The sequence below is a fragment of the Lithobates pipiens genome, unplaced genomic scaffold, assembly GCF_037356315.1.
Source record: "Lithobates pipiens isolate NorthernLeopardFrog02 unplaced genomic scaffold, aLitPip1_a1.2 Scaffold_13, whole genome shotgun sequence".
In the NCBI taxonomy this organism is placed as follows: Eukaryota; Metazoa; Chordata; class Amphibia; order Anura; family Ranidae; genus Lithobates; species Lithobates pipiens.
The window spans coordinates 473,826,071-473,852,677 of NW_027507718.1; the positions used below are offsets into that span (position 1 = coordinate 473,826,071).

General features: G+C 45.4%; 1 protein-coding gene across 1 annotated transcript in view; it reads left to right on the plus strand.

Moving 5' to 3' along the window:
* Nucleotides 1-26,607, plus strand: part of POLN (DNA polymerase nu) — a 307,936-nt gene that overhangs the window by 44,307 nt on the left and 237,022 nt on the right. The window contains exon 4 of the mRNA XM_077478450.1: nt 24,357-24,499. Coding sequence (XP_077334576.1) covers nt 24,357-24,499 — 143 coding nt within the window. The remainder of the gene's footprint in view (nt 1-24,356; nt 24,500-26,607) is intronic.

The following is a 26,607-nucleotide window of genomic DNA, read 5'->3' on the forward strand; positions in this document are numbered from 1 at the left end:
ATATGTCCAGAGTAAAGGACATTGGGGCCGTACATTGGCTCCTGAGGTTAGGATGCAGAGGGGAAGAGGCACCCCAGATCAAGGAGCATGGGTGCACCGGATACAGGACCCCCTTCTCAATGGCAGCCCACTGACTCGTGGCGTTAAGAGAGGACCAAGAGGTAATAATTCGTAAATGGGTAGCATGATAATATTTTACGATATCCGGGGCACCCAGACCTCCCCGAGCTCGAGGTGCAAACACCACTGAACTGGCAAGGCGGTGAGATCTGTCAGCCCATATAAATTTTAAAAACCGTCTCTGGAGAAGTTTAAGCTGGGCGGTTGGAAGGGCGACGGGCAGTGTCTCAAAATGATAGAGCAACCTGGGCAAAACTGACATTTTAAGCACGTTAATTCTGCCCAAGAGGGATAGAGGGTATTTGGACCAGGTCAGTAGGGAGTTATTGATATCTTGGAATAGGGGGGGAAAGTTAGCACGGAACAGGTGGGAATATGAAGGAGTCAAAAAAACACCCAAATATTTGAGTGAGTCCGTGCACCACCTATAAGGATACGTTTCCGTAAGCCTGGAGAGTTGAGTAGCGGGTATGTGTATGGGTAGAGCTTCAGTCTTTGAGGTGTTCACTTTGTAACCAGAGATCCCCCCAAAGGTTGAAAGTAATTTGTGTAGTGAGGGGAGAGAGACCAGTGGGTTGGTAATGGTTAGCAAGATGTCATCCGCGAAGAGTGATAATTTATACTCCCCCTGTCGCATTACCACCCCGCGAATATCTGGATGAGAACGTATGGACTCGGCTAGGGGTTCTAGGCATAAAATAAATAACAACGGTGATAAAGGGCACCCCTGCCGAGTTCCATTCATCAGGGGGAAGCAAGGCGACAAGAAGGACGACATCTGAACCTGGGCAGTGACTGTGGAGTACAAAGCTTCGAGTGCGTTTAAAAAAGGGCCAGTAAAGCCGTAGACTTTAAGCGTAGCGAACATATAAGGCCAACAGAGCCTATCAAAGGCCTTCTGTGCGTCTAGACTAAGTAGCAATGCTGATTTGTTGGTCCTATCCAGAAGGTCCACTAAGTTGATTGTACGTCGGGTGTTGTCCCCGGCATGCCTGCCAGGCACAAACCCCACCTGGTCTCTGTGGATAAGTTTGGGGGCCAGGACTGACAATCTAGAGGCGAGAATTTTCGTAAAAATCTTGTAGTCCGAATTTAGAAGGGCTATAGGCCTATAATTGTCTGGGATAGAGGGATCCTTACCCGGTTTGGGGATCACCGAGATGTAGGAATGTGAAAAATGGGGGTGGGGGGGGTGCCCCCCAGCAGAGAATCAAATAGAGTGAGCATGTGCGGACCCAAAATGTCCAGATAGGTTTTGTAATAGAAATAGGGGAGGCCATCAGGGCCAGGCGCTTTATGCGAAGGGAGCTTCCGTATGATGGCCGAGAGCTCGTCTGCAGTTACAGATTTGTTCAAAGTTTCTAAATCAGTTGTTGAAAGCTTGGGAAGTTTCAGGGTAGAGAAGAAGGACTTGAATTTCTCTTGTGTGAAATGAAAATGGTTTTCTGGGGATAAACAGTTATATAGTTTGCGGTAAAATTCACCGAAGGTGTTGGAGATTTCACGAGGACAGTGGGTCCTGGAACCGTCAGGACGGGAGAGAAACTCAGGGAAGGAGTTGAATGGGCGCGGGCGTAATTTATTAACTAACATTTTATGGGGTTTATTGGAAAATTCGTAAAATTTCTGTTTCGTCCAAAGCAATGATTTAGCAGCCTGGTCAAGCTGGGCAGTTTTAATCTGTTCCCTGAGTAGAGTGACTCTCCGCAATCTATCCACCGTGGGGGAACCCAGAAGCCTCCGCTCCGCCGAGAGAAGAGCAGAAGTCAGAGAACGAATACATTCGGCTCTGTCTCTCTTCAATCTGGAGCTCTCTGCTATACAAGCACCTCTAAAAACGGCTTTGTGGGCTTCCCACAGGGTGGAAAAATCTGAGACCGACCCCTTGTTTAGCTGGAAAAATTCTGCAAGATTCCGCGAAAGGACAGAGCGGGAGCCTTCAGACTGTAAGAGATGGTTATTAAGCCGCCAGTGACAGGATCTGGGGTAGGCCTGAGTGAGCAGGAGGTCTAGGGTAATGGGGGCATGGTCCGACCAGGTTATCGGCATCACCTCAGAATCAACTACCAATGGGATAAGCGGGGCAGATATAAAGAAGTGATCGAGCCGCGAGTACATTTTATGGGCAGGTGAATAGAAGGTAAATTGCTGAGCTGTGGGGTGTTTAATCCTCCATGAGTCAAAAAGGCGGTGGGATCTAATAAGCTGCCGGAAGGAGGTAGCTTGAGAGGCAAGCTTCTTGGAGGGTGTGGAAGAGAACAGTGTTTTTCTATCCCTAGTGGGGGACATAACCAAGTTGAAGTCCCCGCCAACTATCATAAAAGGCTGAGAAGGATAGTGGGAGGAGTCAAACAGGCCATTAAGGAAATCAATCTGACCAACATTGGGGGCATACAAGTTGACAAGGGTCAGAGAGGTGTTAAAGTATTGGCAGTCTAGGATTAGGTATCTACCCTGCGGATCTACATGAGAGGTTTTGACCTTGAGGGGACATGATTTTCTAATCAAAATCGCAACCCCCGCCCTACCTGTGGGGTCAGAGGCTAGGAAGGAGGTGGGGTAGTGCTTGGAGGCAAACTTAAGGGAGCCATCCACTTTAAAGTGCGTTTCTTGCAACATAATCACGTCTGCACCAGAGGACCTGAATTCCTTCAGGGCCACCCAGCGCTTACGTATAGAACCTAGGCCCTTCACATTATATGACAGGAGCTTTAAAGCCATAAGGGCAGTCTAGATAGGTATGCGTATGTAAGAGTCAGGAGGTTGTAATACAGCAGAGAATAAATAACAAAGGACCAGAACCCCAGTCGACGTAAAGGGTCATTAGCGTCAGGTATGCCTAGGCGATGGGGAAGAAGTAGGTATACCCAGAGCCAGGATAACCTGAGGCCAAGTCGGCATGTACAGTGCATAAGTAAACAATAAAACTGATCTATATGAATGGACACAATAGAACAAAAAACCTTAAAAAGGAACATTAACAGAAGCGTCAGAAAAATAAAAAAGGAAAGAAAAACAAAATAAAAAAAAAACAGATCTTGAGAGCCTGAGGGGAACATATACCTCAGGGGACCTAGGGCAAATACCCAGGCCAGGAGGGTCGTGACCAGACGATCACCGGAGGAGGTAACAGTGGAAATGGGAGGGCCGTCCACTCTCCTTATGAGCTTGGAAAATAACAAAAGAATATGAAGAACATATAGACATTTGTAGAAACAAAAACCCCCATGGGAAGGGGAAAAAAAGTCCCAGCTTGAACCGTCAAGACAAAGGACATACTTGAAGTAACCATTGCAACAGGATCTTTTCCATTCAATTCACGGAGGCAAGGGAAAAGATGGGGAAGTATGAGGAACATACATAAATGAGCCATATGGGATATGGCAGGGGGAATCAGGGAGGTTGTTTGGAGAATCGTGTGCGTTGAGGTGTAGAGAGATGCCTTCTGGATTTGCTTCTCACAGGTGTCCAGATGCGGCTAGGAGTATTGGGGAGAGGTCGGGTCTGGGCTTCAACCGGATGCATGTCTTCCTCAGGCAGGGGAGGGAGCCCGAGGCTCTTTAGAAAGGATTCACTCTCCGGAAGATCGCGAAGGGTATGTTGGGTTCCATTTTTGGACACAAGCAGACGGAAGGGAAAGCCCCAATAATATGGGACCTTGTGATGCTGCAAGTAAGAGGTAATTGGCCGCAGGTTCCTGCGTTTAGCCAAGGTGATGGGGGAGAGGTCGCTAAAAATTTGTAACTTCGCTCCTTTGTATACAATTTGGGGGTTATTGCGCGTGGATTGAATCAGTGCCTCTTTGCTTTCAAAGAAGTGGAACCGGACAATAACATCCCTGGGCCTAGCCCCTGCAGGAGGCCTGGGGGCCAGGGAGCGATGAGCCCTGTCAAGGCGCCAGTCTATGTCCACTACCGTGGGGGCCAGGGTGTTAAAGAGGCCTAACAGGTAGGCACGTAAATCACAGTCTCCCACCGTCTCCGGGATACCTCTGAAGCGAAGATTCTGGCGTCTTTCTCTATTTTCCAGATCCTCCTGTTGGAGCTGCAGTTGAGACACTGAGAGGCGAAGGTTGTGGTTATCCTCCTCAACAGCCTGAACATAGCTGACCATCTCATCGAATTTATTTTCAAGCGTGTCTGTGCGGTCACCGAGCTGGTTGATTTCCTTTCGCAATTCCACCGCAAGTTTGTTCACCTCGGCCGAGACATTGGTTGTAATTTGTTGAAGCAAGAGATGTAACTTAGCATCCAGTTTGGCATCCAATATGTCAGGGGTAAGGATCCCCTGCGGGGGTGGCAGACCCGAGTCGGAGGTTTGGGGAACAATAACTGGGGGAGTGCCAGAACCCGCCATTCCCAGAGGTAAGTCCATATTGGAGAAAGGGTCCGGGGGGGAATGGGAGGGAGGCGGCTGAGATCTGGTAACAAAGCGGTCCATAATAGGCCCCGTCTGCTGATCAGGGACGTGTTTGTAATATTCCTGTTGCTGACCAATTTTTCCCATGGGGTGCTTTAGGACTGCAATGGAGAGGATTGCTTACCCCCGGAGCACTTAGTGGCTAATGTGGCGGTGCGGGGGTCATGGGGAGCAGACTGGCCCTTTAACTCATTCAAAAGTCATATTGGTCGGTATCAGTGAGACACATGTTGATGGCTGAAGACAGGATTAATAGATTGCAGGAGACTCCACTCCCCCTCCACACCAGCAGAGTGTAAAATTAAGAGCAATAGGCAGTTGGGTGTAGCAAGATGGCTGCCCACAGCCAGCACAGGCCAGGACCAGGGCCAGGCCCGATGGAAGATGCAGTGCGGGGGTTTGAGAGGCAGTTGCTATCCAGGGGGGGACCCTGCGGTCGGATGAGCTCTCTCCTGAATTTTCGCAGGGTAGCAGACCGGGCGCGGTACTCGTCCGCGGGCTTCCGCCGTAGGAAAGGCCGGGGATCCACAGGCCTCACTAGGCCGCACTAGGCCGGACCCGGCCGCGGCCTCCCCGCACACCCCCGAGGCTCAAACAGGTCACCGGAGCACACAGGGGGGAGAGATCAATAAGATTGAAGGGTAGATGGCAGTCCCCTACCTCCCGATGCGGCCGAAATCCCGGGAATCCGCAAGGCCTCCGGAGCGGCAAGATGGCCGCCGTGAGTTCCCGGTGTCGTCCGTCCCGCAGCCGAGTGGAGGGGTAAGTGCTTGAAATATGGGCACCGGACGCTGCAGGGCACCCCAGGGAGTAGCCGACCGTCGTTTCAGGTGCTTTTTTGGGCTCAATCAGCAAGGATGGCAATGGATGGAGCTCAGAGTACACGGAGCTCTAGGAGAAAGCGTCCTCCTCCGATCACTTCCGGACACGCCCCCCTCCCACCGTATTTTATTTAATTTCACCAAAGACTTTATTACATAGCTTTCTTGTTTAAGCATGCATTGCGTGTTGCACGTTTTAGTATAAGGAAAAATATTTTATGAGTTTTTATCTTGGAGATATTCATTTGAATATTCAAAGCACATGACACTTTTGGTTTATGATTTGTAACAGATTGGATATTTTATTTCATTGATTATTCAAGGATTAATCTGTTGGAGATACTTCACAGTTTTGGATTATTTTCATATTTTGTATTGTGCATAATATTTAATTGTACAACATTGGAGTTCTTATATTTTTTTCCAATCACATATATTTACCCAAAAGGAACAAATACCACTCAATAGAAGGAGACACTGCTCTCGGGAGTGGGTCACTCATTAACACTGATATCTTTCACATAAGCACAAGGCACTTTAATTCTAATTTAGTATAGTTTAGCCTAACGGTTTCAGCTAGTGCAACACCATCTACCATTATCTATTATCACTTAATAACATTGTTATTATTTACATAAGCATAAGGCACTTTAATTTTAATTTAGTTCAGGTAGCGCAACACCATTTATTTGATTTTTAAATATACTATCTGGGGGTTAGGGTTTATACCTCTGCCGGTGGTTTGCTGCAACCTACCCTTACAAATAGCTTAGGCCCTTGGTGATAGCGCGGGGATACTCTAATCTACTACAAGTTAAAATAGTTTTTTCTTTCGTTCATTGACGGACACATCATCTTCATCTTGACCTTAGGGTTATATCACCCCTTCAGGATCAGACTAGGCAGACATGTTAAAAGCAGCAAAACTGCACAGTACTGCCCGGGAGGCGGTCCTACTGGCTATAGCCCCTCATACTGCATCCAGCAGCTCAGTTTTTTTCTACATAGTGTAGGAGAAGGACCTGGCTCCCAGTGGGACCATTGGTCCTGGGAATTTTTTTCTTTTTTCTGCATTTTTGATCCCGGTGATCTACAATCAACAGCCGGCTAGGTGACAAGCTGGATAATATAGATCCTGGTAGTCTCCCCAGCCTGGCCATCGAGCGTGAGCAGACATTAGCTACGTGCTGGGTCATCCACACCATGCCCCATCTGATCCAGGTGCAGCTGGTGAGCTATATGCTCCGGGGCACACATGTGACCGGGCTACTGCTGTACGTGTCACAGTGTGCTGTGGCCGACAGCCACCTCATACTGCTCGGGTGATGGGTCTGTCCGTGGAATGCGTCCAACAGTCCCTGCTGGAGGGGTAAGTATGGTTCCACCTGTCTCAGCAGGATAGAGCAGCTGGGCATTCCCTGAAAGGTCGACTAGGGGGTCTCTCACTCTCCCTTTCTTATCTCCCTGTCCCTTCCCTCCTCCCCATGCAATGGGTCGCTGTGTGACTGAGCACATGGGGGTGCAGTGCAAGTACCTGGCCGGGGGTCCTCCGGGCAGGGTTCCGGATCCTGGCAGGGGGCTGCGCTGGGTGTTGGGGGTCGACTCATCCTCTTCCCTGTTTCTGGGCCATGGTGGGGTGTTTTGGTGTGTACACCATGTGTGGAGGCCGCGGACATTTTTCCTGAGGCCGCGGCCATTGTTTTTAGCCCCAGCCAGTTTTTTCCTTTTGACCATTTTCTGAAAGTCTGGCGGCCATTTTCCCGGCGCCCTAAGACGTTTTTTGTCGAGATAGCAATGGGGTTATTTACTGGTAGCCTCAGCTTGTTTTAGCTCTAGCGCTGGGTGCTTGTTTCCTTCTAGAACAGTGCCTTAGGTCCCTAAGTGGTGACAGGTGAGTGTGGGTCAGCATGGCGTCAGAAGCTGGCGTTTCTTCCCCAGACACCCCTGTTATGACAACCGGTTTCCCTGCACCTGTGGAGCCTATGGACACTTTGTCGGCAGTCCTGGAGTCCTTTGTTGCCAGGGTGGAAGTGGCGTGCAGGCGCAAGGGGGATAAAAAATGCCCCTCCCCCCACCGTCTTCTGGGGAAAGCTCTTATTCAGACTTGGGTCCCGCTGTGGCAGGCGGCCCCTGTTCTGACATGTCAGAGGATGCGGACCAGGACCGTTCGGACAGTGAGAATGACTCCGTGTCGGGTCAGCGCAGGAGAAAGCGCTTGTAGGAGCACTTATCACAAAGGTGTGGAATACCCTAAAGATGGAGGAATACGGCAGGGGCATCTACAGAGGTGTCGGTCCCTTTGGGGTCCCACAAGCTGGCCCGCATGGCTCAGGTGTTTCCTTACCTAACTTATTTTGATACGTTTATTTACAAGGAGCGGGGAAGCCCGCAGCCGGTCTTTTCAGTTCCGAAACGCATGGCAGTGCGTTGCCCCTTTGAGGAGAGTTTCCTGAAGAAATGGACATCTCCTTCAATTGTTGACCCCCCAGTATCCAGATTAAATACGGTAACCACGATTCCGATGGAAGGGACCACTGCTTTCAAGGACCCTGGTGACAGGAGGGCCGAGGCAGTTGGCCGGTCCATGTTTATAGTGGTGGGGTCAGCATTGCGGCCAGTGTTAGCCACGGCCCTGGTGTCTCAGACACTTACTCAAGGGGGCTAAATTGTTGCACCGTGAGTTGGAAAAGCAACAGGCTTCCCCAGTCTGCGTGGAGTTGGCAGACCAGTTGGTGCAGGGCATTAAGTATGTCTGTGATGCGGCCTTAGATACGGCCCCCTTGGTCTCTAGAGCCTCAGTTTCAGCAGTAGTGCTACGTCGCCTGATTTGGCTGAAATGCTGGTCTGCAGACCAGACATCTAAGAAAGCACTAGTGGATTTGCCCTTCCAGGGAGAGAGGCTATATGGAGCCTCGCTGGATGACATTATTAAGAATGTTACTGGGGGTAAGAGTACATTGCTCCCACTGTCCAGGAAAGGTAAGGAGCCACGCCGTAGGCAAGGGCCCTCCTTTTACGCTCAGAAACTGATTTTTTGTCCGCCCGGGTCGGCAGGTAAGCGTTCCCTGTCCGACAAGGTGCCCGCTGAGGGACAAAAGCATCCCTGGTTTCGCAAGCCAAACAAACCTGCAGGCAAATCTGTTGACGCATGAAGGTTTCCCCCGCTCGACTCTCGGGTGGGGGGGGGGGTCGCCTTCGGGAGTTTGCAGCTCGATGGACCTCCCTACTTTCCAACCAGTGGGTCTGTGAACTGGTTTCATCAGGATACAAGATAGAGTTTCTTTCTTGTCCGCCAAACAGATTTTTTCCCTCCAACCTTCATCTTCCGGCTTGTCGGGAAGCCCTGTTCGGGGCAGTACAGGACCTGCTGCTGCACGAGGTGATAGTGCCTGTACCGACGCTGGAAAGGTTTCAGGGATTCTACTCCAATCTGTTTTTAGTCCCAAAGAAGGAATGGGTCTGTCCAGTCCTGGATCTCAAGGCCCTCAACAGTTTTGTGAAAGTACAAAGGTTCAGGATGGAATCAGTTCGCTCAGTGGTCGCTGCACTCCATCAGGGGGATTTCCTTGCATCCCTGGGCATCAAGGACGCATACTTGTATGTCCCCATATGCATCAAGCATCAGAGGTTTCTGTGATTTGTGGTCGGGGACAAGCACTACCAATTTGTAGCTGTCCCTTTTGGCCTGGCGTCGGCATTGAGGGTCTTCACCAAGGTGCTAGCCCCAATTCTGTCTTTGCTAAGGCAGCAAGGGATCGCAATCACAGGTTACCTGGATGACCTCCTTCTGAGAGCACCTTCCGCCTCAGAATTAAGGGAGGATGTGGCAATGCAAACTCTTCGGGTGTTTGGTTGGGTACTGAACCTCCAGAAGTCGGTGCTGGTGCCGACTCAACACCTGGAATACCTGGGCTTGCTTCTGGACTCCTCAGAGGCGAGAGTCTTTCTCCCTTTGGACAAGCTGCAGACTCTTCAAGCTGCGGAGAAGTGGTTGGTGTCCCGCAGGTGGTCGGTGCTGCGTCTTCACATGCGAATCCTGGGTCTCATGGTAACCACTTTCGGAGGCGGTACCATATGCTCAATTCAACACTCGAGTCTTGCAAAAGGAGATCTCCATTGTCCCTGGATTGTCAAATTCGTGTGAGCCAGCTAGTCAGGGATTCCCTGGTCTGGTGGCTGAGGTCGCTGGCCCTTTGGTCTTGGAAGTCGCTGCTTCCTCTTCGTTGGACGGTGATCACAACGGACATCAGCCTGACCGGTTGGGGGGGAGTATGGTGAGTACAGTCAGCCCAGGATCACTGGATGCAGGAAGAATCCCACCTGCCGATCAATGTGCGGGAGCTTCGGGCGATCAGGCGGTGCCTCACCACATGGTCACAGAGGCTGCAGGGGCATCCGGTCAGGATCCAGTCAGACAACGCCACGGCGGTGGCGTATGTTAATCATCAATGAGGAACAAGGAACTCGGCTGCAGCACTGGAGTTCGCTCACATCCTGCGGTGGGCAGAGCGGTGTGTGCAGGCTCTGTCGGCCGTGTACATTCTGAGCGTAGAATACTGGCAAACGGTCAGATGCTGGATCAAGGGGAATGGTCGCTGCATGTGGATGTGGATCTCCTGGCCTCTCGACTCAATCGGAAGATACAGAGGTTGGTGTCCAGGTCAAACGATCCCTGGGCCGACGCGGCACATGCGTAAGGGGCATTGGGGGCATTATCGGCTGATTTATGCCTTCCCCCCACTCAAATTTCTACCACATCTGCTTTGCAAAGTGGAGGCCGAGGGGATTCCAGTGATTCTGATTGCCCCAGATTGGCCTCGGCATACGTGGTACGCCGACATTGTACAAATGGTGGTTGATATTCCTTGGCAGCTGCCGATGCAAGAGGACCTTCTGTCGCAAGGTCCAATTCTTCATCCTGCTTTACCGTCGCTGGCTTTAACGGCATGACTGTTGAAAGCCAGGCGCTAAGGGACCGAGGTCTGTTGGATTCAGTAATCTCCACTATGCTGAGGGCACGGAAGTCATCTTCTCTGAAAATGTATCATCGTAAGTGGAAGGCCTACAGCTCCATGTTTGAGGAGATGGGGCATCCGCACACATACTCAATTTCCAGGATTTTTTTGCAGTGAGGAGTGGATCAGGAACTTGCCTTAAGCACCATTAAGGGGCAGATATCAGCTTTTAGCTGTCTTTTTTCAGTGACCCTTGGTGACTCATTCATTGGTGAGTACGTTTTTTCAGGGGGTTCGACATGTGGCCCTTCCGGTTAGACCACCACTGCCTCCGTAGGATTTGTATCTGGTGCACTCGGTGCTTCAGAAACCGCTGTTTGAAAACATTAGGGAGATCTCCTTATTGACACTCTCTCAGAAGTTATTCTTTCTAGTGGCTATTACATCTGCCAGGAGGGTTTCTGAGTTGGCGGCCTTGTCATGCAAGTCTCCCTACTTGGTCCTCCACAAGGATAAGGCGGTGCTGCGCCCGCAACCTTCGTTTCTTCCAAAGGTTGTTTTGGCCTTTCATCTAAATGAGGACATTGTGCTTCCGTCCTTATGTCCTTGGCCGTGATACCCCAAAGAGGTTGCTTTGCATTCCTTGGTCATGGTCCGGGCTCTGCAGGTGTATCTGTCTGCTATGGCTCCTTTTTGGAGGTCGGACTCGCTGTTTGTATCGGTGGCTGGTCCAAAGAAGGGCCTTGCGGTCTCGTTGGCCACCATTTCTCGTGGATCAGACAGATTGTGGTTCAGGCTTATGCCATTAGGGGGCGGGCGCCTCCCTTTCCTGTCACGGCACATTCTACTAGGACAATTGGTGCCTCTTGGGCTTTCCGACATCAAGTGTCTGTTTCTCAGGTGTGTAAGGCAGCTACCTGGTTGTCCGTTCACACTTTCACTAAATTTTACAATTTTGTTGTGAGCGCATCTTCGGATGCTTGCTTCGGCTAAAAGGTTTTGCAGGCGGTTGTTTAAGGTTGCAACTCTTCCGTTGAGGAGCTTTGGTTCTTATGGGTCCCTAAGGTCAAGATGAAGATGCTGTGTCCGTCAATGAACGAAAGAGAAAATAGAATTTTTGTACTCACCGTAAAATCCTTTTCTCTGAAGTTAATTGACGGACACAGCACCCACCCCTTCTATTTATGTTTGTACTGCTTTTGACGAACTGAGCTGCTGGATGCAGTGTGAGGGGTTATAGCCAGTAGGACTGCCTCCTGGGCAGTACTGTGCAGTTTTGTGGTTTTTAACATGTTCAACCTAGTCCTCTCCTGAAGGGGCGATATAACCCTAAGCTCAACATGAAGATGCTGTGTCCGTCAATGAACCTCAGAGAAAAGGATTTTACGGTGAGTACAAAAATCCTATTTTTCTCCCTCCTACAGTAATGAGGTGATCACAGAGCTCATGTTAGTAACAATCAAATAATAGTAACAATCAAATCATGTTAGTAATAATCAAAGCTTACCTTAGAGGAGAAGCCCACTTGTTAACATTTATCTAGCCTATTGGACTTGCTTGTTTGTGTAGTGGGTACTGCAGCCGAAGACTTACATTAACACAGATAAGTTGACAGGGTGGGGTTCAGATTGTCTGCAGCTATGAGGAGTTTCTTCCTTCTCCTCCCTTTTTTTCTTCACTGACTGCATGTACACAGGCTTTCCAGCCTGAGAGAGGGAAAGTGTGTCTGTCATGTCTGTGGGGGACTCCCCCCCCCCTCCTTCTCCTCATTAACACAGGCATCTTCCCACTCTCTGCTTTCCTCCCATGTGTGCCTATTGGCAGGAGAAGAACCAATTAGAGGCACAGTTACAGCAGCCTATCAAGAGGGACTGTACTAAGCTGCAGGAAGCAGCTTCAAAGGGCTCTGGAATATGAAGTCTCAGCACAGAGCAGCCTCACTGACTTTTAAAGAGGCAGAACTACAAATCCCAGCATGCTGGAGACCCTCCATTATTATTCCTAGAAGAGAATTCAGTCAGCATGAGATGGAGGTAGAGATCAGACCTGAGGGAGAGATGCTGTCTCTCAGGTGATCTCCCCTCGTGATTCAGGCCTCCGCCACCAGTTGGGACATCTAGCCTGAGACAGGGGGATCCCAGGTGCACATCTAGGCGCATCTGCACCGGTGGTGAAGCGTTCCAGTGTGAGGGGACCAGTCGGGTCGCCAGGAGAGCCGATTGGGTGAGGGGACTTTTTTCCCATTTGCAGGAAACAGAGACACTACACCACATTGGGAGTTAAATGAACGCTGTATACAGACATCATTGCTGGTAGTCATCTTGCTGCCAATTGTAGTACCGCGGGGACAAAGGATAAGGCCATCCATTTCTGGGACACTGCATACAGACATCATTGTCTTCTCACCTTGCTGAGAAAGATCCTGCCTGCTTCGCTTGATAATCTGCGCCAGTTGTGTTGTTTGTCCCTGCTGTCCAGGAGTTTTAAGTGCACCAATGAAAGTGGCTAGCTGAAGACACAAAATGTTATCTTTTCTTGAAAAGGACTGAAGCTACTAGTGCCATACGGATCCGCACACACATATTCAGGGCTCTGTATATGCAGTGGGTGTGTGTGGGACAGTTTATCTAGGAAGTTAAGCCGTTAGATGCTGATGTGAATAAAGTGTTTAAAGTTGGGCCTGTGGTGTCAGGGGACAGGAGAGAGAGGCCTGACACAAAGGGAGTCATTCCTCTGATCTCCTTCTTCTGCCTGGACTCATAGAGCCAACCTGAGTAAAGGTAACCAATCCGATTTAAAGTGTTTTTTTTTTATTTACCATTAAAGTGTGCCTCTGCTCATTGGGGACATTCTCAGTTTTGGAATCCCCTGAAAGCAGCTTGAATATAGGATTGAGAGCTATATTGCTCTTAAATCTCAGTTATTGCTCTCTATTTGATTACTTGAATAAATACTGTTAATGTCTGTTATTTTTCCACAGATAAATTGGCGTAAAAAGACAATGTCTGTGTTTTATCATAACGTGTGTGTATGTGTGTGTATGTTTCTCATTTGGTCATTGCACTTACACTATTGCCAGGTGTGCCAGAGGGGGCTGAGGCTGTTATTAGGGTTGAGAGGCAGAGTAACGGACTGAACAATCAAAAGCAGTTACTTCAGGGGTATCGCTACATTAGCATTTATCTTCTCCCTACAAGATGGAAGAAATTGTTAGCTTGAGGTTTGGCTTGTATATTATTCTCATCATTGTTGGCCAGGATGTATTATCCTTCTTGGTAGAATTGGCAAGTATTATATAATTACTGTTTTTTAAAACATTATTTAAGTGAGGGTTTCACCACATCCTAAAAGGAACACATTTCAGACACATAGAATGTCCATAAAGTCAAAATTGATAGAAAATACAAACTGATTGATCAGGGACATAGCACAAACATATACGGCATGCTAATTTGTTGGATGGTGTAAGCACAGGTAGATGTGTTCAATGTTCACATCAGAGTCTTCACAACCTGAGACAAGTAAAATCACTACTACAGGTCAAAACTGATTATACAACTACTTTTTGTTTTGCTCAATAGTGTCATTAATTCAGACTGAGGAGAAAAAGATGTTGGGGATTACATTTTACTGGATTTTCCTACTGCGTAGTTGGCAGCATTTAAAAACATTTCCATTTACAGTATCAAATTCTGCACTGCTATAAATGGTGCCAACCTAAATTACATGTATTAAAAATTATATATATGAAAGCTGCCCCTTTAAGTGTGAAGCACATTAAATAATCCAAAACCTTATAGATAAAGTGGCCGCTAGTCCTCCTAAGTACTAACTAGTGACCTGTGTTTAAAAAAATATATATATATCTTGTTGGTAGCTCTAAAATGCCATACATATCACAATGTTAAACATACAAATAAAAACCGCGTGATAAATTGTAAATCAATGTACACATTTGTGGAAAAACTTGTGAAGCAAATACCAAAAAAAAATGTTATGATGCGAATACGGCGATATGCATCGAGATCCAATCGCTGCTCGTATACCCATGGACCACAAGGGACGTCACATCCGTTTGTCAGTGGAACGCACGCCAAGGCTTGGTAAGAGGGACGGTGGTGCTGGTCGGGTTACCTGACTGTTTTTTGGATCCAATTCAGATATGCCGATTGAGCTGGTGCTGGTCTGGGCACTCTAATGTGTAAGCGCATGAATTGCGGAATGAGTTTTAAATGGGCTATTTTTAATAAAACTGTGTTGCATGATTACCCTGTATTTCCTTTTTTTGGTGACTGGTGTTCATCCATTGAGTGGAGAAAATGTTTATTGGATGAAGAAATGCTGTTTTGAAGTTTCCATCAGTTTTTTCTGGCTAAATAATGAGGAGTGATTTGTCCAGAGGGCCTCAGGGCTCCTGTGAGTGCAATATTAGCATCACTGGTGGTGGAGCACCTTTTGTGTCTATGTTTCAGAATCACTTACATAGAAGCACGGTGGATGGGATGAAGTATAACAAGTGCAATAACACTAAACTTTGTGTCTTAATATTTCTAAGGACTTTCCTTTTCTTTTCTTTTTTTTTTTGCGTCACATGTTTTTCCACAAATGTGTACATTGATTTACAATTTATCACACGGTTTTGATTTTTATATTTAATATTGTGATATTTATGCTGTGTACAAACGACAGGACTTTCCGGCAGACTAGGCCCGAAGGGATTAGTCCATCGGACAATCCGATTGTGTGTGGGCTAGTCTGATTGTTTTTCAAAAAAAAAAATCTCACCTCTAAATGCCTGTTGCTAGGGGGTCAATCAAATGTTTTATTTTTTATTTTTTTAGGAATTTTAATCATTTTTTTTTTGTGTGTGTGGAACACCACTTTAATAGGAATGAAGGCTTACCAGAAATCCCTTTCAATAGGCTTAGTTGAATCAAGCGATGGGATCCTTGAGTCCTCTCTCCAGCAAACTTGATATAGATTGTGAACCACAGGGAGAACTAATTAATTCTCACCTAAAACATTGCCACATCCCAAATGTATGTTATAGAAAGGCCCTGAACAGGATCAAGAGTACCCCCCAATACACTGGGACTTTATAGGCATAAAAAAAAAAATTTTATACTATAAAACTTAATTTATTTAGAAAAACATAATTTTCTTTAAAGAGCACATGTGTGATAATAACAAATATGTTAATAATTTATACAGTAGATTTACAACAAAACATATATTCACGAGTAACCATTGCACAATTCAATGCATATAAATTTCCTCCTTTAGGCCTAACATATTTTGGGAAGCTTATTCCCTTCTTCAGAAGCAGTTCAGGAGAGAATGTAGGCATTCTGAATAAATCGGGAGCAGTAGCTTTTAGCACAACATCTCATGGCAACATCAACATTATAGCATACAAGCACATTCGATATACATACCAGCATTGAACTATAGATAAATTATTAAAGAAAAAAGTTTTAAATTAAATAGGGCTGTGGAAATTAAAGAATAATTCCTCTGTTAATGGTTAATTTTTTTGATCGATCAAAATTTTTTTGATTGTCACGCTACTGTGGAAAAAAAATACATAGGTCAGTGCTACAGTTTGAATTTAAAACATATTTGTGTGAACTGTGAAGTTAAGTCATGGATTGTGGAAACTAACTAGTGTCGGGTGATATAGTGTATGTCGTGTATATAGTGTATGCCACATTTACCACTGACTAATGCAGAGTTGCAATTCAAGGAGATCGGCTTAAAGTAGTTGGATCTGTATGTGCATTATAATTAATCGAAATTAGTCGATTAATCGATTTAAAAAAATCGATTAATCAAACACGAAAATTTTAATCAGTAACAGCCCTAAAATTTAAATCTTTTCATAGAAAAATGAACTCGCCACCATCTGTCCCAAAAAGGACAGTAAACCTGATCTAGGCTTCAAACAACCCTCACAAGTGTCCCCACACCAAAGTCCCCATGGTACGTTCGCACAAAAGATCCTGAAAATAATTAACACATTTTAATCAACAATAAATATGTTTTTTTAACAAACAATAATAATCTATTTATGCACTCGGGGGCTTACATGAATGTATAGCATACATCAGGACCCGTGAACGCCAAGCTCTCTATACTCAGAAGTAAATATATCTGTGAAACAGATATAAACAATCCATTTTAATATTGGTTTCCTAGTAGGTATGTTCTTCATTGCTCATAAAGGGGGAAAAAAGTGACAGTAGGTTAAATAGTTTTCTTCATAAAGCTTCTTTCTCGTATATGAAGAAATGATTTGTACAAAGAAGTATAGCTATTACTTACTCAGAGTAGAGCAACAGCTACGAGCAGCTGACAGTGACGTTGTTTGTCATGACGGGCAGAGAATTGCGCTCATTTTTGCGCCAAACGCGGACCTAAAAAGCCACCAACACGATGACGTCATTCTCCAGCGGCTATGAGCCGGACGAGCAGGCAGCTCACAATGCCCAGGAGGAAAGTAATATAGAACGCTGTGTGGAAAAGACCATGGGAGGAGGATGAAGGAAAGGGAAAGGACTGCACAGGGCCAAACCACGATGGAATGCCGCAGGAGGGCGTCGTGCAGCCCAAGCCCACTGGCGCAAAAATAGTTACAAAAAAACCAAGGCACCACAAGAAAAAACAAGGAGTAAGCGGGCTATGCCACATATAACGGGTGCCTGCCCACAAGCACAGATGCTGACGGGCACCCGTGCACCGGGTGGGGATGGACCGAGCCCCAAATACCAGAAATTTTGCAAATAATGGTAGGGGGGGGGGGGCCCTTTCATCCTTCCTTTATTTTTGAATGACAATATTATATTCTCAAATTCACTATATAATGTATATTGGCTAGTCATTATTATGGTAGTAAGCTTCTAATGGAGCCCATTGGTGGAAAACTTTCCAACAATCATATTTATTGTCGATTAAAATTAGTTATTTAATTATTTTCAGGATCTTTTCAAACATTTACCTGATCTATGCTTCAGTTCCCCCTGTCATATAATATTTTAGTGGGAGGCAAAATGTAAATTCCCCCTAGGTTTTTCAGACCTCTTCTGTGGCATTAATAGTGATGAGCAATGATGAAGCAGGCAAATCCCAAAATTACATTTTATTGTTAATTCTCCTGGAGAGATCATGAAGATTTGTCTAGTCTGCAAAGAATAATACAATTCACAAGGATCCCTATGTGAAAATATTCAGGTAAATAAAATTGAATGAATCATTGATTTCTTGTAACATGATCATGGCTATGATAAGCATTTAAAAAGCTAGCTGTCCTGCAGAAACTGTAAGGCTGGGTTCACATTTGTGCACTGTGCGACATCACATGTGATTTGTGCTGCTGTGCAAATCACATGCAATGTTTTTGTAATGCAAATTCAGCCATACAGGTTGTATGGCTGAATTGGCATCGCATTCAGACCAAAGTAGTGCGGGACCCTTTTTTTGGTCCCCACCAGAATAGGATCTCATGGGTGTGAACACCCATGTGATCTGAATCATGTCCGAATTGACAGTTCGCACTGCAATATGTGACCAGATCTAGGGGTGTCATTAACTTTGTATTGACACTCCCAGTGGTTTGCATATGGCAGTGTGAGCTGCCTGCCTAAAGCTTTTATTATAACTGTCACCAAGACTGTTACGGTTCTAATTTTTCCAGGTCATGGTATAGGTCATGGTATAGACCAGGGATATGCAATTAGCGGACCTCCAGCTGTTGCAGAACTACAAGTCTCATGAGGCATATCAAGACTGTGACAGCCACAAGCATGACATCCAGATGCAGAGGCATGATGGGACTTGCAGTTTTGCAACAGCTGGAGGTTCGCTAATTGCATATCCCTGGTATAGACTGTAAGGCTGCATTCACACCTGAGCGTAGCGTTTTCAAGCTTTTTTTGCGGCCTTTTTTTACCGCGTTTCGCTGCGTTTTTTACCGCGATTTTGTGCAGGGCAAAAGGTCACCAATGTTAAAAGAAGAAAAACGCCCAAATCTGCTCAATTCGAGCGACAAAAAAAGGTCCGGAACTTGTTTGAGCTTCAGGCGTTTGGCTTCAGGCGACATGTAGTGGAGATGTGAACCATCTCCATTGAGAATAATAGAATTTTTCCCCTCTAGCGTTTTGTAGCTTTATGCTTCAAGCTACAAAACGCTCAGGCATGAATGGGGTCTTATAGTTAGCTACACTTTACTGGACTTGTTCTGTGATAGAGACATACCCCAGCATTTATATTCGCACAGATAGTCAAACAAAATCATTTATTGGAACTTTAAAGGACCATAATATTACACAAACCATTATATAAAACCTTCTTACCAATGTTTTGTTACCATAATATAAAATGTTAATATAAATTGCCTAAAAACATTGACAACAGCATTTCTATAGACATATTTATATACCACTTAGCCCTTGTACACACGGTCGGAGAATCCGTCGGAATGTGTCCTATCGGACCGTGTCGTCGGATAATCTGACTGTGTGTGGTATGCATCGGACTGATTCCGTCGGACCCAATTTTCCAACATGTTGGAAATATTTCCCGACCAACTGGTTCGATCGGACATACTCCGATCATGTGTAGCGAATTTTGATCGGACCAAGTGCCACGCATGCTCAGATCAAATTCCTACATCAAAGCTATTGGCTACTAGCCTGAATGTCCCATCGTAACGAAATTACGTCATCACGTTCTGAAAGATCGGATTTTTCGACAACTTAGTCCGACCGTGTGTATGCAACAGTTTCGGACACAATCCGTCAGACTAAATCCGACAGACAAAATCCGACGGATTTGGTTGGCAGAATCTCCGACCGTGAATAAGACCGTGAATAAGCACTAGCATTTGTGTGAAAACTATTAGTGTGTACCAGGCATAAGGATGGGAATATGCAACTAGAACAGGTTGATCACAATTTTCACACCTACCATCCTGTTCTTTGACAATCAACATCTACCTTGACATGTTCCATGGTGATTGGGTTTAGTTGTCTGTGCTTCCTGTGTGGATATAAATGTGGTATTTTCCTATCGCTCATTAGCACTAAATAGTTGATCTGGATAATATATATACAAAAATATTCAACATTACAGGACTAGTCCAGTTGAATATGATCAACTGCTACTAGATGTCTCTATTTCTTGGAGAACAAGACAATATGTGTGGCCATATTGGAGAATCATAGTCAGATAATAGTGCATGCAAAGGCAACAGGTGATCATGTGATTTCCCTATGTAGCACCTACCACATTTAGGTATGTGTTAGTAGGTAAAGATAGGTTAAATTACCAGTGCCTCACTGTTCTTTTTGTACAGGCCTGGAGGTTTGGTTTGGGTTAGGGTGGAGTAGTAGGTTAGAGGAGGGTGTGACCACCTGTTCATCACCCTGGAAAAACCCTCCCTTGCTTCTCCAGAGGAATGTTCTGGAAAGGAGGCGGGTGCAGGGATTGAGCGACAGGCAGTGTGTATGGCCCTAATCCAATCGTTAATTTGTTTGGGCAGGAGCGGGTCCATACATATACACTGAGGTCACGTATTCCCTTGGGGAGATGGGACGAGATTGAATCCAGAAAGGCTGCAAGATGTGACCCACAGGAGCAGGGCCGGAAGGCCTGGGGGTGCACAGACCCCAGTGCTGGAAAGCAACAGAACTTTGCCAGAAAGCCTGGAGGTTCATAGACTCCAGAGCTGGAAGGTTTCACCATTCAAGAAGAAATGGCAGGAGGTGAGAAGGCAGGGGTGAGGCCTGGGACTCCAGCATTTCAACAGTACCACATGTCATTCAGAGGGACATGAGCCAGTTCATTAAGGGAAAGGGTTCTTTCTACTCGTACAGCTCAACAAGCGAGGCAACTTACATTGTCACACATCACTTGCTAACCAGACACACAACATGGACCGCAGCATTAAGAATAAAAGTTCTTGTTTTTTTTCACTGTTGAACTGTGTCTGTGATTATTACAGCAGGGGTGGAAGAAGCGTTGGTTAAACCAGCATATTGTATGAACTATTTAGAAGCTCCCAAGGGAGTTGTGCGCTACATAATGTGCTCAGTCAAATGATGGAACGATCACAAACTGGCGTTGCGTCATGACACCGGTTCCTCCCTTCCCTCTCTGTACCGATCGGTACAGTGCGAGGGGAGAGATTGGTGACAGCAGCGCTGTGGGCTAGATCTGTAGTGCCCACAGCGCTGCTTACTATCAATTAACCCAGCAATACCCTGCCAAAACTCTGCAATACTCTGCAATACTCAGCAATGCCCTGCCAATACTCTGCAATGCCCTGCCAATACTCTGCAATACCCAACAATGCCCTGCCAATACTCTGCAATACCCAGCAATGCCCTGCCAATGCTCTGCAATACCCAGCAATGCCCTGCCAATGCTCTGCAATACCCAGCAAGGCCCTGCCAATACTCTGCAATACCCAGCAATGCCCTTCCAATACCCAGCAATGCCCTTCCAATACTCTGCAATAACCAGCAATGCCCTGCCAATACTCTGCAGTACCCAGCAATGCCCTGCTAATACTCTGCAATACCCAACAATGCCCTGCCAATACTCTGCAATACCCTGCAATACCCAGCAATGCCCTGCCAATACCCTGCGATACCCAGCAATGCCCTGCCAATATTCTGCAATACCCTGCCAATACTCTGCAATACCCTGCAATACTGTGCAATACCCAGCAATGCCCTGCCAATACTCTGCAATACCCTGCCAATACTCTGCAATACCCTGCCAAAACTCTGCAATACCCTGCCAATACTCTGCCATAAACTGCAATACCCTGCCATACCCAGCCATACTCTGTGATACATAGCCATACTTGGTGATACCCAGCCATACTCTGCGATACCCAGCCATACTCTGCGATACACAGCCAATACTCTGCAATACCCAGCAATGCTCTGCAATACCTAGCAATTCCCTGCTAATGCTCTGCAATAACCAGCAATGCCCTGCCAATACTCTGCAATACCCAGCAATGCCCTGCCAATACTCTGCAATAACCAGAAATGCCCTGCCAATGCTCTGCAATACCCAGCAATGCCCTGCCAATACTCTGCAATAACCAATAATGCCCTGCCAATACTCTGCAATAACCAGCAATGCCCTACCAATACTTTGCAATACCCAGCAATGCCCTGCCAATGCTCTGCAATACCCAGCAATGCCCTGCCAATACTCTGCAATACCCAGCAATGCCCTGCCAATACTCTGCAGTACCCAGCAATGCCCTGCCAATACTCTGCAGTACCCAGCAATGCCCTGCCAATACTCTGCAATACCCTGCCAATACTCTGCAATACCCAGCAATGCCCTGCCAATACTCTGCAATACCCAGCAATGCCCTGCCAATATCCTGCAATACCCTGCCAATACTCTGCAATACCCTGCCATAACCAGCCATACTCTGCGATACCCAGCCATACTCTGCGATACCCAGCCATACTCTGCGATACCCTGCCATACTCAGTGATACCCAGCCATGCTCAGCCATGCTCAGCCATACCCAGCCATGCTCAGCCATACTTGGCTGTACTCAACCTCTGTATGTGGCCAGACTGTGGAAGTCTCACACATGTGGTATCGCCGTAGTCAGGGGTGTCGTTTTTGGTATGTACATCCCATGTGTTAGACATATGGTATAAATGGACAACTTTATATTTAAAAAAAAGCATTTTAACCACTTCCCGCCCACTGGCCAACATATGGCATCCTTGACTTTGTGCGGGGATATCTGAATGATGCCTGCAGCTACAGGCATCATTCAGATATCAGCTTTTTCAGCCGGCTATTCCCTACACCATAAGAATGATCATAGTGGCTGTTCCACTGCTTGATCGTTCTTACGGGAGGCGAGAGGGGACATCCCCCCCTCCTGCCACCCTCCGGTGCTTCTACTGACTCACCGCTACGATCAAAACCAGAATTGTTTTTTTATTTTTTTTTATTTCAGGCTTCCCAGCCTAGAGGGGAGATGTGGGGTCTTATTGAACCTATATCTCACTGTAAAGAGGACCTGTCATGCCATATTCCTATTACAAGGGATATTTACGTTCCTTGTCATTCAAAACGTGAGAACACCGAAAGCTGAAAATTGGTCTGGTTATTAAAGATGTTTAAGTGCCCAGTGGTCAAGTGGTTAAATATTGAATACAGATAAAGAAACCCATTGATCAACCCAAGAAAAGAAAGCCATTTGTATACTTCCTGTGGGGCTATAATTGATATGCGTCAGAAAAGCCAACACTAGGGTCTGGCACTTGCTGTTGGGGTGCTTAAAGGTCCTTGAAGAATTAAAAAATGCTCAACATGTTCTGCGACCAAAATTATCGCTTCTTCAGGAGCTTCTGTATCTCTAGTCAAAGAGATAGTTCGTAATTAGAATAAGATATGAACATTTTATTACATAGCTGTTAAGGTACATATACACATATATATGTATAACCATATATGTAAATTATGTGAAAGCACCACACTTGGTGTTTGAGGAAAATCTTTATGCCCACCCCTACTGCCAAGACACTGCTACTGACCATAGAGCCTCTCCTGATGGATGGAAGAGAGGATGACTATGGAACTCGACCCCAACCACAATGGAGCAGCAACCCAGAATATAGTTTGAGATATGGGGTACATCAGGTGACTAAAATTATAAATTATACAGGTTTGACTAAGCTAGCTTGGCCATGGCTTAACCTATCCTGACAACTATAATAGTAAGCAATTCTTTACTTACATATATGCTGCAACCTGATTTCCACAACTGCCCATAAACACTATACGAGGCCTTTATAAAAACTGTGCTGTCTGAATGGAGACATAAAATATATTTGTACTTTATATGTCATATTACCAAAACCCATTCGTTTCAAGCTATTAAAGGGGTTGTAAAGGTAAATGTTTTTTCACCTTAATGCATCCTATGTATTAAGGTGAAAAAATACCTGGCAGTGCCCCCAGCCCCCCCGTTTTACTTACCTGAACCCTCGAACTTGTCCCACGGGGAAGCGCCGTCTCTCGGCTAGGGGTTTTTTGGCTGTTGATTGGATAGATTGATAGCAGCGCAGCCATTGGCTCCTGATGCTGTCAATCAAATCCAATGACACGGCTGCCGGGGGGGCAGGGCTGAGTTCTGCATTCGGCGTCTATGGGAATGCTGGACTCGGGAGCGCGTACGCAAAGGTAACCCCCCAGGAGAGCGCTTCTCCCAGGGGGTTATCTAATGCGGGGAGGAGCCGAGAGAGCCGGCGAGGGACCCCAGAAGATGAGGTTTGGGGCCATTCTGTGCAAAACGAGCTGCACAGTGAAGGTAAGTATGACATGTTTGTTATTTAAAAAAACAAAAAAATTTAACTTTAGTGTCACTTCAAGGCGCATTATTTTTGATTAAGTTTATAACTACATGCTATGGAAATATCCATAGATGTATATATCTAGTATATGAGTATCTGCCAATATATTTAACTGGTAAACTTAAATATGAATGGTTTGGTATAAAATGAATATGGTTAAATTGCTTATAAACACAGAATGGCCAAATAAATAAAGAGCATACTACCTGTCTGAAATTGCTAATTTATATGCATCTATGGGTTAGCTTGAATAAATCATAGGCGCTGGGGATAGTATTAAAGATGTTTGTAAGTTTGTGTGAATGACTGCAGTGATTTGCCCTGGGCTGTGCGTCTTCCATCTCTTCCCTCTGCTGAACAGGTATTTGATCATAGCAGTTCTGAACAAATATTAGGACCTAGGTTGCCAGTGTACTTTTGGAAGGTATTCTTTTGCATTGATTGGAAACCTGAGCTTTCTGGGTTATTATCAGTTGTTGCTTGCCTAGATTGGTCTCACCTGAATTATTTATAAATGTGAACACCTTTTAGATAATAAGAATTGTGTGCATTATACCCAAATACAGTACTTTTACTGGCATACATTGAAAAATAATGTTTCACTTGACATTTGAATGACGTGATTATCAATTTTGTTTTTTTAGTTCTTGAGAGCATTGTTTTAGACCCAAGAATAGCCGCGTGGCTTTTAAACCCAGCTGAGAGTAATCCAACATTTGAAGATTTAGTGAAAAAGTATTGTGAGAAGACAGATGCAAGAAACACGGAGAGTCCTTCAGATACCCAAGTTTGTATATTCTGCATTTTACCTGAAGTTAATTGGACTATAATTTAGCCCCATAAGGTCTATGCACATTTAATTCTGTAAAAGGGTGGTCGTTTCTATTTTATTTTAGCATGCATTTTAACATGCGTTAACATACATCTAATTTGTGTGATTACTTCTCCAGAATGCAAATATAGCCGGTTAAATAAGTATTGAACACATCACCATTTTTCTTGAGGTCTTGAGCTGACATTGGAATGGCAGCACAGCGAAGGAGGGAGCTGCCCCAATTAACTGATTGTTTTCTAGAATGCAGGAGCGGTCCTAGCAATCAATCAGTTAACTGGGCCAGCTCCCCCCCCCCTCATCTATCGTTGTGCTGCCTAGTGATGTCATCTCTGCTAATAGTGGCCGAGGAGAAGAACCGGCTCCTAAATGGTATGACCTCTGGGTCCAGATCGGACATTGACTGGACTGCGGTCCCCCATTTAGTGATGCCTGCCTTACATGCTCCCCATTGCTGTGAAGATTGTAGCAACTCTACCAGGCAGCAAATGAGGACTGTGTTTTAGCCAAGCCTTCAATTTCACCTCATGTTGCTACAGAAAAGAATTGCTGGGAATCTTCTTTTCTTTCCAGGAATTTTGTTTTCTTGCATATGTGCATTTCTTTTTCGATTACATTTCTTGCACGATTCTCCCATCTTTGATTAGAAAATCGTTTATTTATCAAAAAATTTCCAACATGTCCAATTACTCAAATTTGATTGCCTCACGAAAATCGCCTGTTGCTGCAGCCCACTAATGGTGCAAAATACAAATGAAAATTCTTAGATAAGATTTAAAAAAAATAAAAAAAATAACAGTATGCGTTTAAAAACATTTGCAAATACATGCGTAAGCTACAGCCCCGGCAAGGCACCCTGTGATCTGTAGACCCTACCTCTAACTTATATGAGGCTCTGCAGTGGAAGCACATGCATTCTGATGAGATAGATGAAGGCAGATGGACTGGAGAGAGCCCATCCCTCCTTAAAGGTACAGGAGCACATTGAACACCCAGCATGTAGCACAATGGCTGTAAAGGTGTCAATGTGTTGCCTGACCTAAAATCAAGCATACAATAAATAGGCCAATGCCCTCAGCTATAACTGGCCTTTGCAGTAAGGAGCATTGGAAGGCAACGCATATAAAACAAAAGCCAAGGAAAAAATCCAAGCTCTACTTACCAACCGAGGCCTGTAGCTTATTTGCAAATTTGTGCAACTAAACCCCTGTTTTCAAAGGCATACTGTTGGACAGGTTAATCTAGTTGGTCGCAGGCTGGTTGGTAAGTAGAGCTTGGATTTTTTCCTTGGCTTTTGTTTGATATGCGTTGCTTTCCAATGCTCCTTGCTGTAAAGGCCAGTTATAGGTGAGAGCAGTGGCACATTTTTTTTATTGTTGGGCATCTTTCAGCCTGCACTGGAACATGGCAGTTGGAGTATAAATATTTGAATCCCCGCTGTCTAAAGAGGTCACCCAAAAAGCAAGCAATCTCATCACTGATACAAAATTGTCAGTAACGGAATCACTAAAAAGAACACCATTCCAGTTCAATGAGCTGCAGGTTTAAGATGTTTCTAAAGATGTTTCTCACTTGTCCAGCAATTCATAATCTAATGAAAGTTGTGTAACTTCAATAAAGTTTGCAACTGATGTGCATGGGCACATAAGGGACTACACTAGGGCTGCAACTAACGATTATTTTCATAATCGATTAGTTGGCCGATTATTGTTTCGATTAATCGGTTAATATCCATAAAAAAAAGTGTGGTGTATAATTTAGTTAATATGTAAAGTTTAAAAAAAAGGCAATTTATTCTTAAATATCTCTATGCAGTAGTAAATATAAATAACCAACTATATGGTTAGGGAGCAAAATATCTAATCCACTCTGAGAATAACAGACAGAAGAGATATACTGTATATATATTAGAGGGGATATATACTGTATATACTATTACAGGAGATATACTGTATATACTATTAGAGGAGAGAGATACTGTATATACCGGTACTATTAGAAGAGATATACTGTATATACTATTAGAGGCTATATACTATTAGAGGAGAGATATACTGTATATA